This window comes from Macrobrachium nipponense, chromosome 39 (genome assembly GCF_015104395.2).
Source record: "Macrobrachium nipponense isolate FS-2020 chromosome 39, ASM1510439v2, whole genome shotgun sequence".
Lineage (NCBI taxonomy): Eukaryota > Metazoa > Arthropoda > Malacostraca > Decapoda > Palaemonidae > Macrobrachium > Macrobrachium nipponense.
This window is the reverse complement of record NC_061099.1, coordinates 21,510,513-21,523,559: the sequence shown is the minus strand read 5'-3', so window position 1 is coordinate 21,523,559 and position 13,047 is coordinate 21,510,513. Positions and strand designations below refer to the sequence as shown.

The following is a 13,047-nucleotide window of genomic DNA, read 5'->3' as shown; positions in this document are numbered from 1 at the left end:
TCGCTTTAACGACAAGCGTACTATTTCGTCAGTCTAACTACAAAACAGCTGTGTTTTGATTCTAGCTCAGCTGCTAAAGCATCTTTACTTTGTTCCCTTGAACTGTTTTAAGTATAGCCTCTAAAGGGATGTTCTATTTATAGTGGATTTTTGTAAGTTTACAATGAAAGTTGTTTCCTTTAATTAATAATTATTCTATTCTTGCTTTCACTAGGATCTCAATAGATCATCCTCCGAAAGCCTACCATGACTAATTCTCTCCTGCTACATTACACCCTTTCACTTAAAACAATTCTGTAAAGGAACGATTTATAAGTGTTTAAATTTATTGTAATATTGTTGCAGTAGCGAACACGCTATTAAGCGAAAGTGGTGAAAAACTTATATCAGAACTTTATAACAACAATAATAATTACTAATTCTGCAAAAATGCTTTGCAGAATTAAAATTCTATACCAACATCGTTCTGGGACGAATGCATTGTTTACATTATTGCGCTACTCTATCAGGAAGGTAGCTAATGCAATGTTTACATTATTACGCTACGCTATAAAGAAGGTGGCTAAAGCAATGCTTACATTATTACGCTTATTAACTCAGCAACCTTTGTTGCGTAACTCCTTGTAAAGATGATTTAATCAAAAGATCGCTACTCAAACGTATTATCAAACGATGTCTAGTCGGAAACAAGCGTAAACATCGGTCCGCAAACCAATGTTTACATATAGTCCGACACTCGTCAAAGAGTAGTTGACCAATTAACTGTAATTTTGCTGTAAATGCAAACTAATGATATACTACTTCAGTAAAAAACCAACAAAAGGAAAAAACTCATCCTGAAGCCTTCGGCTAAAGCTATTCCAATTTCGGTTTGTATGCCGAAATCCAGCAAAAAATTAATAACTGCTGCTGACACCAGGCGTCACAGAAACAGAATGAACTAATGGGCTGTGCCGTTCCCATCATTATCACTAGGGGGCAGGACTGGCGTCACCTACACACTTATCAGTGTCAGTACCGTGAAATTTGAATCTATACTGCTGCAAATAACAGTAACAAAAACTATAGCTATGTAATTACTGGGTGAGTTGCATAATTAAAATACTAGGACACCTAAAAACTTGAATAACTTTAAATACTGTAATGAAGCATCTGAATTTGTCATATACACTATACAAAAAGACTATCACAAAATCAGAAGGCAGCAAAGTGATCAATTTCCAAAAGTTTAACAGTACCTTTGGATGGGCTTTCTCTTCAGCTTTGACTCTAGCAAATGTCTGAAGAAGATACTGTAGAGCTGTTGTTTCTGGACGATTAATCATTCTTGTTAGCTCACTCAGGTCTGCATTACTACTACTTCCTGAAAAAAATACATATGACAAATCAAGCTAATTTTAAAAAATATCCTGATGTACAAACTAATTGTTTCCTATTTTAAATATACAAAGAAATAAAAGTTTATTTTTTTGTAACTGGAATTCATTAAGTACTAACTCTAATCTCAACAGCATAGCTCTGTACGGACACAGAAGACTGGCTCATGATTATTGTTAAATTGAGTTTTTGTATCTACTGTGTTTAATCTCAACTATTCCTGTAAAGGTTAATTGCCAAAAATTAGTCCTTGGAATAGAGCTACCCAATGAATGTCTGTGTATCAGTATACCTAACCAGATAAAAAATTTGTGGTGTAATACAGAATGGTGAAAACATTCACTGGGTCTTCCCTTCAGATGATAAAAGGTTAAGATGACAGCAGAGATCTGGCATAGTTTCTACAAAGATAAATTAAGGGGAGGGCTGTTTACAAAGGAAAATACTACAGTTTTTTCCTAACTACAGGTGGTCCCTAGTTATCAGCTGCTTCCCTCTATGGCGCTTCGGTTTTATGACAGCTTTCGAAAATATTCATTAAAAAATAAGGTTTCTTATGGCGCCACATTCGGTTATCAGCACCATAAGCCACCCATCCGCTATGGCGCGCCATAGGGGTTATCGGGGGCGCCATTAAGCGAAGCATGAAAGTCTAAGGGAGTAAAACACTTATGGTGCCGATAAGTGGTTATCGGCGCCATAAGTATGTTTTACTTCCTTAGACTTTCATGCTTTGCTTTATGGCGCCTGGCCAGGAACGGAACCCCTGCTGATAACCAGGGACCACCTGTATACAAACCTGAGGTCCTTTACAATAGGAATTGCTTACAGCGAAGTTGGAACACAGCCATTAAAACTCTTGAACAAGGTGGTTAGGCAGTGACTACCGTTCGGTAGGCGAGAGAGACCTGCCTGCCTGGATGTAAACATTCCACTTTGCATTTTGGCCCAGGTTTCAGATTGAGGGGTGGCATGAAGTGGGTATTAGTGTAAAGGACCTCAGGTTTGTATAGTTAGCCAAAATAAAATTTACTTTAAAAAATTTTGATTTCTTCCTACACGGTATACAAACCTTCGGTCCTTTAAAATGGGAAGACTCACTAATTGGAGGGAGGAATCGAAGTGAGTCTTAAGAACTGACTGGAGTTCAGCACACCAGGGTTACTCCTGGTCGAAAGAGCGAGGGGGAGTGGCCTGCCTCTGACAAATTGATCGGAGTGCAGTAAACCCCCCATATTGTAATTTTGCAAAGAAAAGTGCAAAGAAATATCAGTAAAAACTTGTATGCAATCCAAAAAAGTTGCTGCATCTTCCATCTCGGTAAATTTACGTAAATATTTTACAACAAATATGCTCAGAATTTTTTACTGATTTTAGTTATCTGTTTTGATATTGTATGATCGTAATTTGACTAATTTATAATCTATAAAAAAAAATATCTATTAGAAAAATGTATCACTTGTTAAAATTTACAATTGTCTTGTAAAAAAAGGCCCCACAAGCGGTTGTAAATAGTAATTTTCAACTTCTCATAAAAGGTAAGGAAAATATTTTAAATTTTTTTCTTAAGACCTTGTGCATTTGCATATCTTCCTCTTCCCATTGTGGTGTTTTTTATTTAAATTAGCTGACATCAGTTTACCCGGCCTAAGGTGCTACATATTGAATATTTACCCCGTGTTTTAATGGTTAAAATAAAATAGAAAGGAAGCTTGATGTGTAGACTTACTGCACCAGGCGCCAGTGAAGTAGAAGGGCAAGGAATGAGGAGAGGCCAGTCACTCTCGAATCCTTCTCACCTCTAGAACCGCAAACCATAGGTGAGATGCAACTTATCCTCTTAAAGAAGCCAGTAAGAAAACACAACATGAGCACCCACCAAAGGTCCAAGGAAAAAATATTCCAAGGATTTGTGAGCAAAGACCCAAAGGTAAAAAGACACAAATGTGGCCCTGATGAGACCACATCTATCTGACACATTCTTCGGAAAATACGAAAAAAGGACAAGCCACTGGTGCAGGTGACGTTGCCAGCTGCAAAGAACCTCCTCCTCATCTCACAAGACAAGAGAAAGACATGTCCTAAGACACTTCTCCCTTGGTGAGTCAGTAATGGAGAAAGGTTATTGACATCCAAGTTGAGGGTATTGAGTCTTCTGCAGGTACAGCAACACACCAACAGGACAAAGGAATGAATGATCTGGATCATAAAATATAGTCCAAGGAGCAGGGGATCATGAAGGCTTCAACCCCAACTACAGATGCCAAATGTTTCGACATCTGAGACGGAGTCAAGACATGCAGCTGCCTTTTGAAGGGTAATGTTAAAGACGATCCATACAAATTGTCTATCCTCTTTGCCAATGGCAGAGACGAGATACGGTTTGAAAAACAAAACTGTCTGATGATTCTTGCAAAGGCTTGTATGCCCTACCCAAGAGTTAAGTGCCATCCAGAGGCCTGAGGTCCCTGTGGTAGCAAGACACAGAGACAGATGTTTCTCATCAACTGAGGAGAAACAATACTACTTATGTGAAAGACTAAGGCGAATGTGGACCTACGTCTTTCACAATGAATCGGGGAGAAATTAACTCTTGTAATTCTGATCAGAGAAAAAGTCCCGTCAGTGACACCAACCAGTGAAGACAGCTCTAATCCCTGGAAATTTTAAAGAGGAATGAAAGAGTTATTCATATTTCATTGCTGCTTGGTGAGAAAGACTGTGCTTGCAATAAAGGCTGGAAGTCTTTTAGCCGTGAAAACACAGGGATTGTACTGCTTGAAAAACTGCTTCTTGACTGAAGGTTGGATCAGGGAAGAACTCTTCTCGTTACCATGGAAGCAGAGTTAGCAGGTTGGGCAACAGGCAAAGTCTCCCATCGTTCCTTTCCAATTCGGGGTGAACAAATATTGGTTGAACACCTTACGAATTAGACAAATGTATATACGTAGAACACAAAAACTGTAGAGTTTGTCTGAAAAATCATTCTGTGTCATTGCAGTGGCCCATGGGTCAGTTGCGATGGAGCAGAAGACATACAGACTTCAGTTATACTGTGGGGTAAACAGAAAGATGATAATGAGACTATTGAAACATATCTCTGATGAATCTCGCAATGGTGTGTGCAGAGCATAAGAGAAAACTTTAAACGAGAATCAAATGCTGCCCAGAGACCTTAGGTCTGTGATGGCAGGACAGGGTTCATATGAATAGTTAACCCTCGACAGAAGATAAACAATTCTAATACTTAAGGGGACCGTCCGCTATGTTGTGTTTTTTTTTTTTATTCAAAATACATAATTTCCCTATATGTTTTAGATATATATAATACCTTCATCATACAAAAATTTAAAGTAATTTGAGCAAAAACTTTTAGATTTATTAGTGAAAATTATTTAAAAAAAAAATTTAGGTAGCAATTTCTCCACTAATATGACATCAATTTTATTGAAAATCATACCATAAAAACTATTCTGTGAGGACCGAATTTTTATTTTTTATTTTTTTTATGAATTTAAAAAAAAAATTTTTGTCTAAGACACTCAAAAAAATCATAAAAAAGAAAGAAAGAAAGAAAGCAAAAATTGGCTCACCAGGAATTATGGGATTTTAATTCCTCTTTCCAATGATATCTTTCTCTCTAAAATTGGATAATAAATAACCAAGTAATGGCTACCAACATGCAAATAAGTATGTTTTTGAGTTATGAGCTCCCAAAGATTTGCTATGTAAATTTTTTATTTTTTTCTTAGAAAAGTCAAAACAACATTATTATAATTACTTTATTTGTACTTTTATTGTTGATTTCTACATCAAGGATCCTGGTCCCCCCCTAAAAATGGTATTAATACCCTAAGCGTAACACAAGACAACAACGTAAACAGCAGGTAAACAAACGCATGTGCATGCAACCACTTTGACGTCTGTGGAGTAACTGAGTTGTTCTCTAGACTCCGTCTTGAGTCTCGCCTAAAACTGCGCAAAGCTCTCACACTACCTTTCATCGCTGCCAGACGTATGAGAATTTCGAAACAAATCTGAAAAAATCGCTGTATATATGCAAAAATAAACAAGCTAAGATGATCCTGTCAAACTCGGTCATACAGACGACGCAGTTATGATGACGTCATCATTTAAAAACCACTATATCTTCATTATTTGTATAAATAATTGGCTGAAACTTCAAGAAAGCATGTACGGCATGTTTCTGCATAGATAGAAATAATAACTCTATTTTTTATTTTTTCAAGTTGATAAGTCATCCGCCATAGCGGACAGTCCCCTTAAGTCCCCTTAAACAAACAATGTCTCCGTGACACACCAATAGGACAAAGAAATGAATTATCAGGATCACCAAATACAAAGTCCAAGGAGCAGGGGATCATGAAGGCTTCGAACCCGACAACAGATACCAAATGTCTCGACATCTGAGATGGAGTCGAGACAAGATCCCCCCCTTTTGAAGGGTGATGTTGAAGATGATCCATGAAAATTGTCTATCCTCTTTGCCAATCCCAGAGAGAGACGAGATACGGTCTTGAAAAACAAAACTGTCTGATGATTCTTGCAAAGGCTTGTATGCCCTAAACAAGCGTTAAATGCCACCCAGAGGCCTGAGGTTCCCGTGGTGGCAAGACAGAGAGAAGTTTCTCATCAGTAGTTGAATCTCAACTGAGGAGAAACAATACTACTTATGTGAAATACTAGGGCAAATGTGGACCTATGTCTTTCACAATAAATCGGAGAGAAGTTAACTCTTGCGATTCTGATCAGAGAAAAAGTCCCATCAGTAACACCAACCAGTGAAGACAGCTCTCATCCCTGGAAAGTTACAGAGGAATGAAAGTTATTCAGCTAATTCATTGCTGCTTGGCAAGAAAGACTGTGCTTGCAATGAAGGCTGGAAGTCTTTTAGCTGTGAAAACACCAGGATTGTACTGCTTGAAAAACCACTTCTTAATGTTGGATCAGAGAGGAACTCTTCTCTTTACCCTGGAAGCAGAGTTAGCAGGTTGGGTGACAGGCAAAGTCTTCCATTATTCATTTCCAATTCAGGGTGAACATATATTAGTTGAACACCTTACAAATTAGAAAAATGTATATAGAACAAAAAAACTGTAGAGTTTGTCTGAAAAAAATAATTCTGAGTCACTGCAGTCACATTGTCACAGCTGAAAAGATCGACAGATAATATAGTGGAAGAGGCTGGGACTCCAGTACCAAGCGTGATGAGAAAGACGTTTGGGGATGCTCCGCAGTTGTTTAGAGAATCAACAGTGGGTATGCATCGATCTTTGAAGACTGGGGAGCAGGTTCCAGTCTCTCCCGTAAGACCTTTCAAGATGAGGAGGAAAAGATGATAACACTCCAAGGTTGAATAATGCAGCGTTGGTAACCCCACCGAATACAATGGTTTAAGTGACGGTTCAGCCCGGGACCAGAAGAACAAGGTCAAGATCCCTAATGGCCGTTGTTGATAACAGTAGAAACAATGATGACGTATGTTCTTACTTCAAGAGAGCAGTCATCCTGGAGGAATAGACAGTGTTCTTGCTCTAAATCAAGGAGCATTGAAAGCTGATAGGATTGATCTACCTTTATCGGCGGCCAAAGAGAATGTTTTGGAAACAAAAGGGGAGAATGAGGAGTTTCTGGCTTCTTATGCGGAGATGATTGACTTGACTCGTCAATTCAATAATCTCTCAAGGTGGTCTGAAACTCCTTCCAGCAGGCCTCTGACTAGAATTGAAGCTCTACTGGGACTAAAAAAGGATGTGAAGGTGTCGTATGAATTACCATGCTCAAATCATGCAGTCTGTGTTGCAGCATGTTACACAGAGATTTCTGGAAGGGATAATTCTTTGCAATCAAATAGATCATTCATGTTCCTTCCTCCTCTGTTGCTGAAACATAGGAAATATTATGCTACACTTGTTTTGTTACTAGGAAGACAGATCTATCCAGATGTGATGTAATTAAGACCTGGCTTAACCTTTGATCAGGTGAAGATGGAATGCCCCTCACTTAATTGTCAAGAAGCGGCTTCATTGGAGTCAAAGGCTTCTTCTGTCTTTCAAATGGCTTCATGGTTAGACCTTTGGTAAACGGGGTGGTTAAGAATACGTCTCCAGAGTCAAGCAGGAGATTAGTCGATGAGACAACCTTTATCAGATTTCTTCAATCTGGTGCCAAAGCGATTTCATATTTATTTGTGACAAACTAAGAGCCAATGTATGGCTAATATCCTGTTGATGAGGAGATATGCAGCATTGGCTAAATTAAGCTGTACTGTAGCTTTGGACTCTAGCTTTGGACTCTCTGTTAGCCATTCGGAATGGGGATATCTTAAAAGTCACAATTTCTGTTACCAAAGGACATACTAAGGATGGATACCAATGACAGATTAGTTCAACAGGCAGTTAGTAAATTGTCTGGAAGCCATCCTAATGAAATAAGACAATTACAACAAACACCACAGAAGAGAATTGTGAGGCATAGTCCCTCCCCTAGGTCAGCAAGACCTTTTTCTCAAGGAAACAAATTACCTCAGCAGCCCTTTCACAATCGAGCCAATAGAGGAAGGGGTGCGTGACAATAGATTAGGTGCCTCTCCCCACTCAGTCACACCTGGCAAGTCATTGGGAGGTGTGGCAGAGATTCGGAGCAGAGAAGTGGTAGTGGATGCGCTCAGAGTGGGTTATCTGATCCCATTTGCCTTTACTCCACCCCTGGCAAAATGTTATTGTTAGTATACAATAAGGTTTTGTACATACTTACCTGGCAGATATATACTTAGCTATACGTCTCTGACGTCACGACCAGAATTCAAAACTCTCGCGGCAACACGCGAACAGGTAGGTCAGGTGATCTACCTTACCCGCCGCTGGGTGGCGGCTGTAAGAACCAATCTCCCTTTCCAGCCAGAATTTTTCTTTTTTTCCTTCCACCGGTCTCCTGAGGGGAGGCTGGGCAGGCCATCAATCGTATATATCTGCCAGGTAAAGTATGTACAAAACCTTATTGTATACTAACAATAACATTTTTGTACATGAACTTTCCTGTCAGATATATACTTAGCTGATTGACACCCTTGGTGGAGGGAAAGAGACAGCAATATAAATAGGGAAAAAAAGGGGAAAACAACACTAGTGTAGGATGTAAATACAACCTTGGTTCTTACCTGTTTAGGCAGAAGACTTCGTAGTTACTGTCTATGAGTCTGCGTTGCCTTAAGAGCTTCAGCGAGGGCGTGACCTACAGCTGACAGACTCTTTGGGTCTATCAAAGGGATTGGTTATCCGCTTACTTGATAGAATCCGAGCAGGATCTGTCAACGGGGATTCGCCCACTTATATGACAGAACCTAACCACTATCATTGCAAGGAGCTCAAACATAAACCGATCACCTAACCAATCTAATCATTGTTTAGAATACGAAATGAAAAACATGCCTACCCGCATGTTCTTTCAAACAACCAAAAACTTACAACCTAACAAGGGGAAAAATATATACTACCAAAGGATATGTCTCAGCTCCCTGCCCCAGCACCGAATCCGCCGATACGTACGGGCCTAACCCGAAGCACTTTTCATACGTAATTTTGACGTCTCTCAGATAGTGGTTTGCAAAGACTGAGTTGCAACGCCAGAATGTTGCCTTCATAATATTACTCAGGGATATGTTTTTGTTAAAAGTCAATGACGTGGCAATAGCTCCTTACCTCATGAGCTTTGACCTTAAGAAACTTTGCAATTGACTTTCAATCACATATCGCATGCGCTTTCTTTGCAACCAAGGCTTTCTGATGAAAGGAAACGAAAAGCGCATTCTTCCGAAAGAGTCCTCCTTGGATCTCTTACAGAGCACCAAAGGTTGACATCATTGCCCTTAAGTTTTTCTTTCTCTGTAGATAGAATTTTAAACTTCGTACTGGGCAAAGCGACCTCTCTGCTTCCTCGCCTACTATGCAGACAAGCCTTGTACTGCAAAGCTCCTAGGCCAAGGATTTGTGGGGTTCTCGTTCTTGGCCAAGAACGAAGGAAGGAACGAACAGATGAGCTGCATCTCCTCTGAATCCCACATTTCCTTCTAGTGCATGGAGTTCACTAACCCTCTTTGCGGAAGCCAATGCCATGAGAAAAATTGTCTTCTTTTCGTGAGGTCTCTAAACGAGGCAGACTGAGGCGGTTCGAACTTATTGGACCTCAGGTAACGTAGCACTACATCCAGATTCCAACTCGGAATCCCTGGAGAAACCTTCTTGGATGTTTCAAACGATCTTATTAGATCATGAAGGTCCTTATCTTCTGAAATGTTTAAGTTTCTGTGCCTAAAAAAACACTGCAGATAGCATGCTACGATAGCCTTTAATGGTTGATACCGCCAATCCACTTTCTTCCATAAGGAAAAGTAAGAGTCTGCTATTTGGGTCACAGAGGTACTGGAAGAGGAAAAGTGATGGTTCCTACACCATCGCCGAAAGACGTCCCACTTCGATTGGTAGACTCTAAGGTAGAAGGCCTTCTTGCTGCTGCGATAGCCGTTGCAACTCTTGCAGAAAAGAAAGCCTCTCGTTCTGACCAAACTTTTGACAGTCTGAAGCCAGTCAGATCTAGAGCAAGGAGGTTTTTGTGATACCTCTCGAAGTGGGGTTGTCTGAGCGATCGATCCTCTGTGGTAATGTTCTCGGAAGATCTACTAACCATTCCAGTACCTCTGTGAAACCATACTTGTGCGGGCCAGAAACGGGGCTACCAGCGTCATCCTTGCTGCCTCCGATTCTGCAAATTTCTTTAGAGTCTCTCCCAGTATCTTGAATGGAGAAAAGCATACATGTCTAGACCCTTCCAATCTAGTAGAAACGCGTCTATCGACACTGCCCTCGGGTCCGATATCGGAGAGCAGTAGTTGGCTATCCTCGCATTCTTGGCTGTGGCGAAGAGGTCTATATGAGGCTTGCCCCAAAGCTTCCACAGGTCCTGGCAAACATCCTCGTGAAGAGTCCACTCTGCAGGCAGGACTTGATCTTTCCTGCTTAGGAGGTCTGCTCTGACGTTCTTTTCTCCCTGTACGAACCTGGTAAGGAGACAAATCTTCCTTTGCTCTGCCCAAAGCAGAAGTTCTTTTGCTGATGTAAGCCAGGGCCGTGGTGTTGTCTGAGTTGATCTGTACTGCTGAAGCTAGGACGTGGGGGCTCGAAAGCTTTCAAAGCTAGCCAAACCGCCATCAGCTCCTTCTTGTTGATGTGCCAGGTCACCTGTTCCTTCTTCCAGGTGCCTGACACTTCTCTTGAGCCGAGCGTTGCTCCCCAACCTGTTTCCGAGGCGTCGGAATACAACACTTGGTTGGGGTTCGGAATGATGAAGGGACATCCCTTCTGCAAACCTGAGAGGGTTGGCCCACCAAGAGAGGTCCTTCTTGATTTCCCTTGAGATCTCGAAGGAGAACTCTAGTTTTGCGAACGACACCTCCAGTTTCGATGTCGAAAAGAACTGGAGAGGTCTTGAGGTGCAACCTTCCTAGAGAAACGGAATTGCTCCAACGAGGAGAGTGTCCCCAACAAACTCATCCACTCCCTCGCTGTGCATACTTCTTTCTCTAGGAAGGCTTTGACTTTCTCTGACCCTCGGGCTATCCGTTCTGGAGACGGAAAAGCCCGAAAATCCAGAGAAGCCATCCGAATCCCCAGATAGATAAGATCTTGACTGGGGATCAACTGAGACTTTTGAAAGTTCACCAAAAGTCCCAGAGAACTTGCCATGAAAAGGGTCTTTTGTAGGTCCTCCAAACATCTTTTCTGCGACTTGGCTCTGATTAGCCAGTCGTCCAAGTAAAGGGACACTCTGACTCCCTCCAATGTAGCCATCTTGCTACATTTTTCATTAGGCCTGTGAAGACCTGAGGGGCTGTTGAAAGGCCGAAGCACAAAGCCCTGAACTGGAATATCCTTCCTCCCATCATGAACCTGAGGTATTTCCTTGAAGAAGGATGGATAGGCACATGGAAGTAAGCGTCCTGAAGATCTAGGGACACACTCCAGTCCCCTGGCCGAAGGGCCGCCAACACTGAGGATGTCGTCTCCATGGCGAACTTCCTCTTTTTTTACAAAGAAATTCAGGGCGCTTACATCCAGAACCGGTCTCCATCCTCCTGAGGCTTTTGGAACTAGAAAAAGGCGGTTGTAAAAGCCCGCTGAGCAAGGGTCGCTCACTAGCTCTATAGCCTCTTTCTCGAACATTTGTTCCACTGCTTGTGTTAAAGCAAGGCTCATGATGGGATCCCTGTACCTGGCCACCAACTCCCTCGGAGTCGTTGTCAACGGTGGTCTTTCCGTAAAGGGAATCAGATATCCTTTCCGGATAATCGAGAGGACCAGTTGTCCGCTCCTCTCTTTGCCCAGGCGGCTTCCGAGAATCTTAGAAGTCTGGCACCTACTGGTGTTTGGTGGACTACTTCCTACTTCTTAGCTCTGGCAGAGCGTGGAGAAGGATCTACCTCTCTTGAAAGGTCTATTACCTCTCGAGGTAGAGGCTCTAGAAGGAGGGCCCCCTCGAAGGGCTCCTGTCTAGCTGGAGTCTCCTTCTTCGTCTTCGTCTGGAAGAGGTCCTAGGCTTCCGTGCCGACTGCGCGAGCATGTCCTGAGTCGCCTTCGCAGAGATAGATCCTGAGATGTCCTGTATTATCTTCTTCGGAAATAGCAGAGGCGAGAGCTGCGAATACAGAAGAGAGGCTCTTTGGGCATGCGAAACAGACTTAGTCAGAAAAGAGCAGATGACTGATCTCTTCTTAAGGATCCCTGCTCCAAACAGGGAGGCTATTTCGCTCGATCCATCTCTAACTGCTTTATCAATGCACGTTAGAACACTGTTGAGATCTTCTGGCGAAATAGCATCCAGGTTCTGAGTCTTCTTAGCCAAGACCCCCAAAGACCAGTCAAGGAAGTTGAAGACTTCCAAGACTCTAAACATTCCTTCAGCAGGTGGTCAAGCTCGTTCATAGCCCAGGTAGTCTTAGCAGACAAAAGAGCCGAGCGTTCGTGCTGCATCTACCAGAGAAGAAGAAGTCCGCATCCGCCGATGAAGGAAGACCCAGGCCTAGGGTTCTCCAGACTCGTACCAAAATCCCAGTCTGCCCGTAAGCTTGGAAGGAGGGAAAGAAAACACAGTCTTCCCTTTCTCTTCCTTAGAAAGCAGCCAATCACCAAACCTCTCAAAGCCTTCTTCATTGAGATGGTTGGCTTCATCCTCACACAAGAGGAAACTTTCGTCTTCTTCGAAGTCGAGAATAAAGAGAGAGGAGACGGAGGAGCGACGGGAGTAAGGGAGTCTCCAAACTCTTGAAGAAGGAGATCTGTAAGGATCTTATAGGACGAAACTGACGAGTCCTTCACCAAATCCTCTTCTGAAGGTTCAACTTCATCTACTGAAGAACCCTCCGCTTCTTTACGAGGGCAGTTAGCCTTCTCTAAAGAAGTGCGCCTGTCCAGAGAGTGTCTAGTAGCAGACTGGCGCCTATCATGGAAGAAAGCCAAAGTTTCTGGAGAGCTCCTCTCGAATGAGTCCTTCCTACTCTGATGAGTGCGTGCTCTTTGATCCTTAATCCTACTCCTAGAATTCCGGGCTTCCAAAGGGGAGCGCCTGCTAGGAGGAGGAGAGCCTACTATGCTCAAG

General features: G+C 42.1%; 1 protein-coding gene across 1 annotated transcript in view; it reads right to left on the bottom strand.

Annotated features, from left to right (window-relative positions):
* The window catches only part of LOC135210381 (ubiquitin conjugation factor E4 B-like), a 133,635-nt gene that overhangs the window by 102,925 nt on the left and 17,663 nt on the right, over window positions 1-13,047 (bottom strand). The window contains 1 exon segment of the mRNA XM_064243288.1: window positions 1,239-1,363. Within this exon segment, the coding sequence (XP_064099358.1) occupies window positions 1,239-1,363 (125 nt within the window).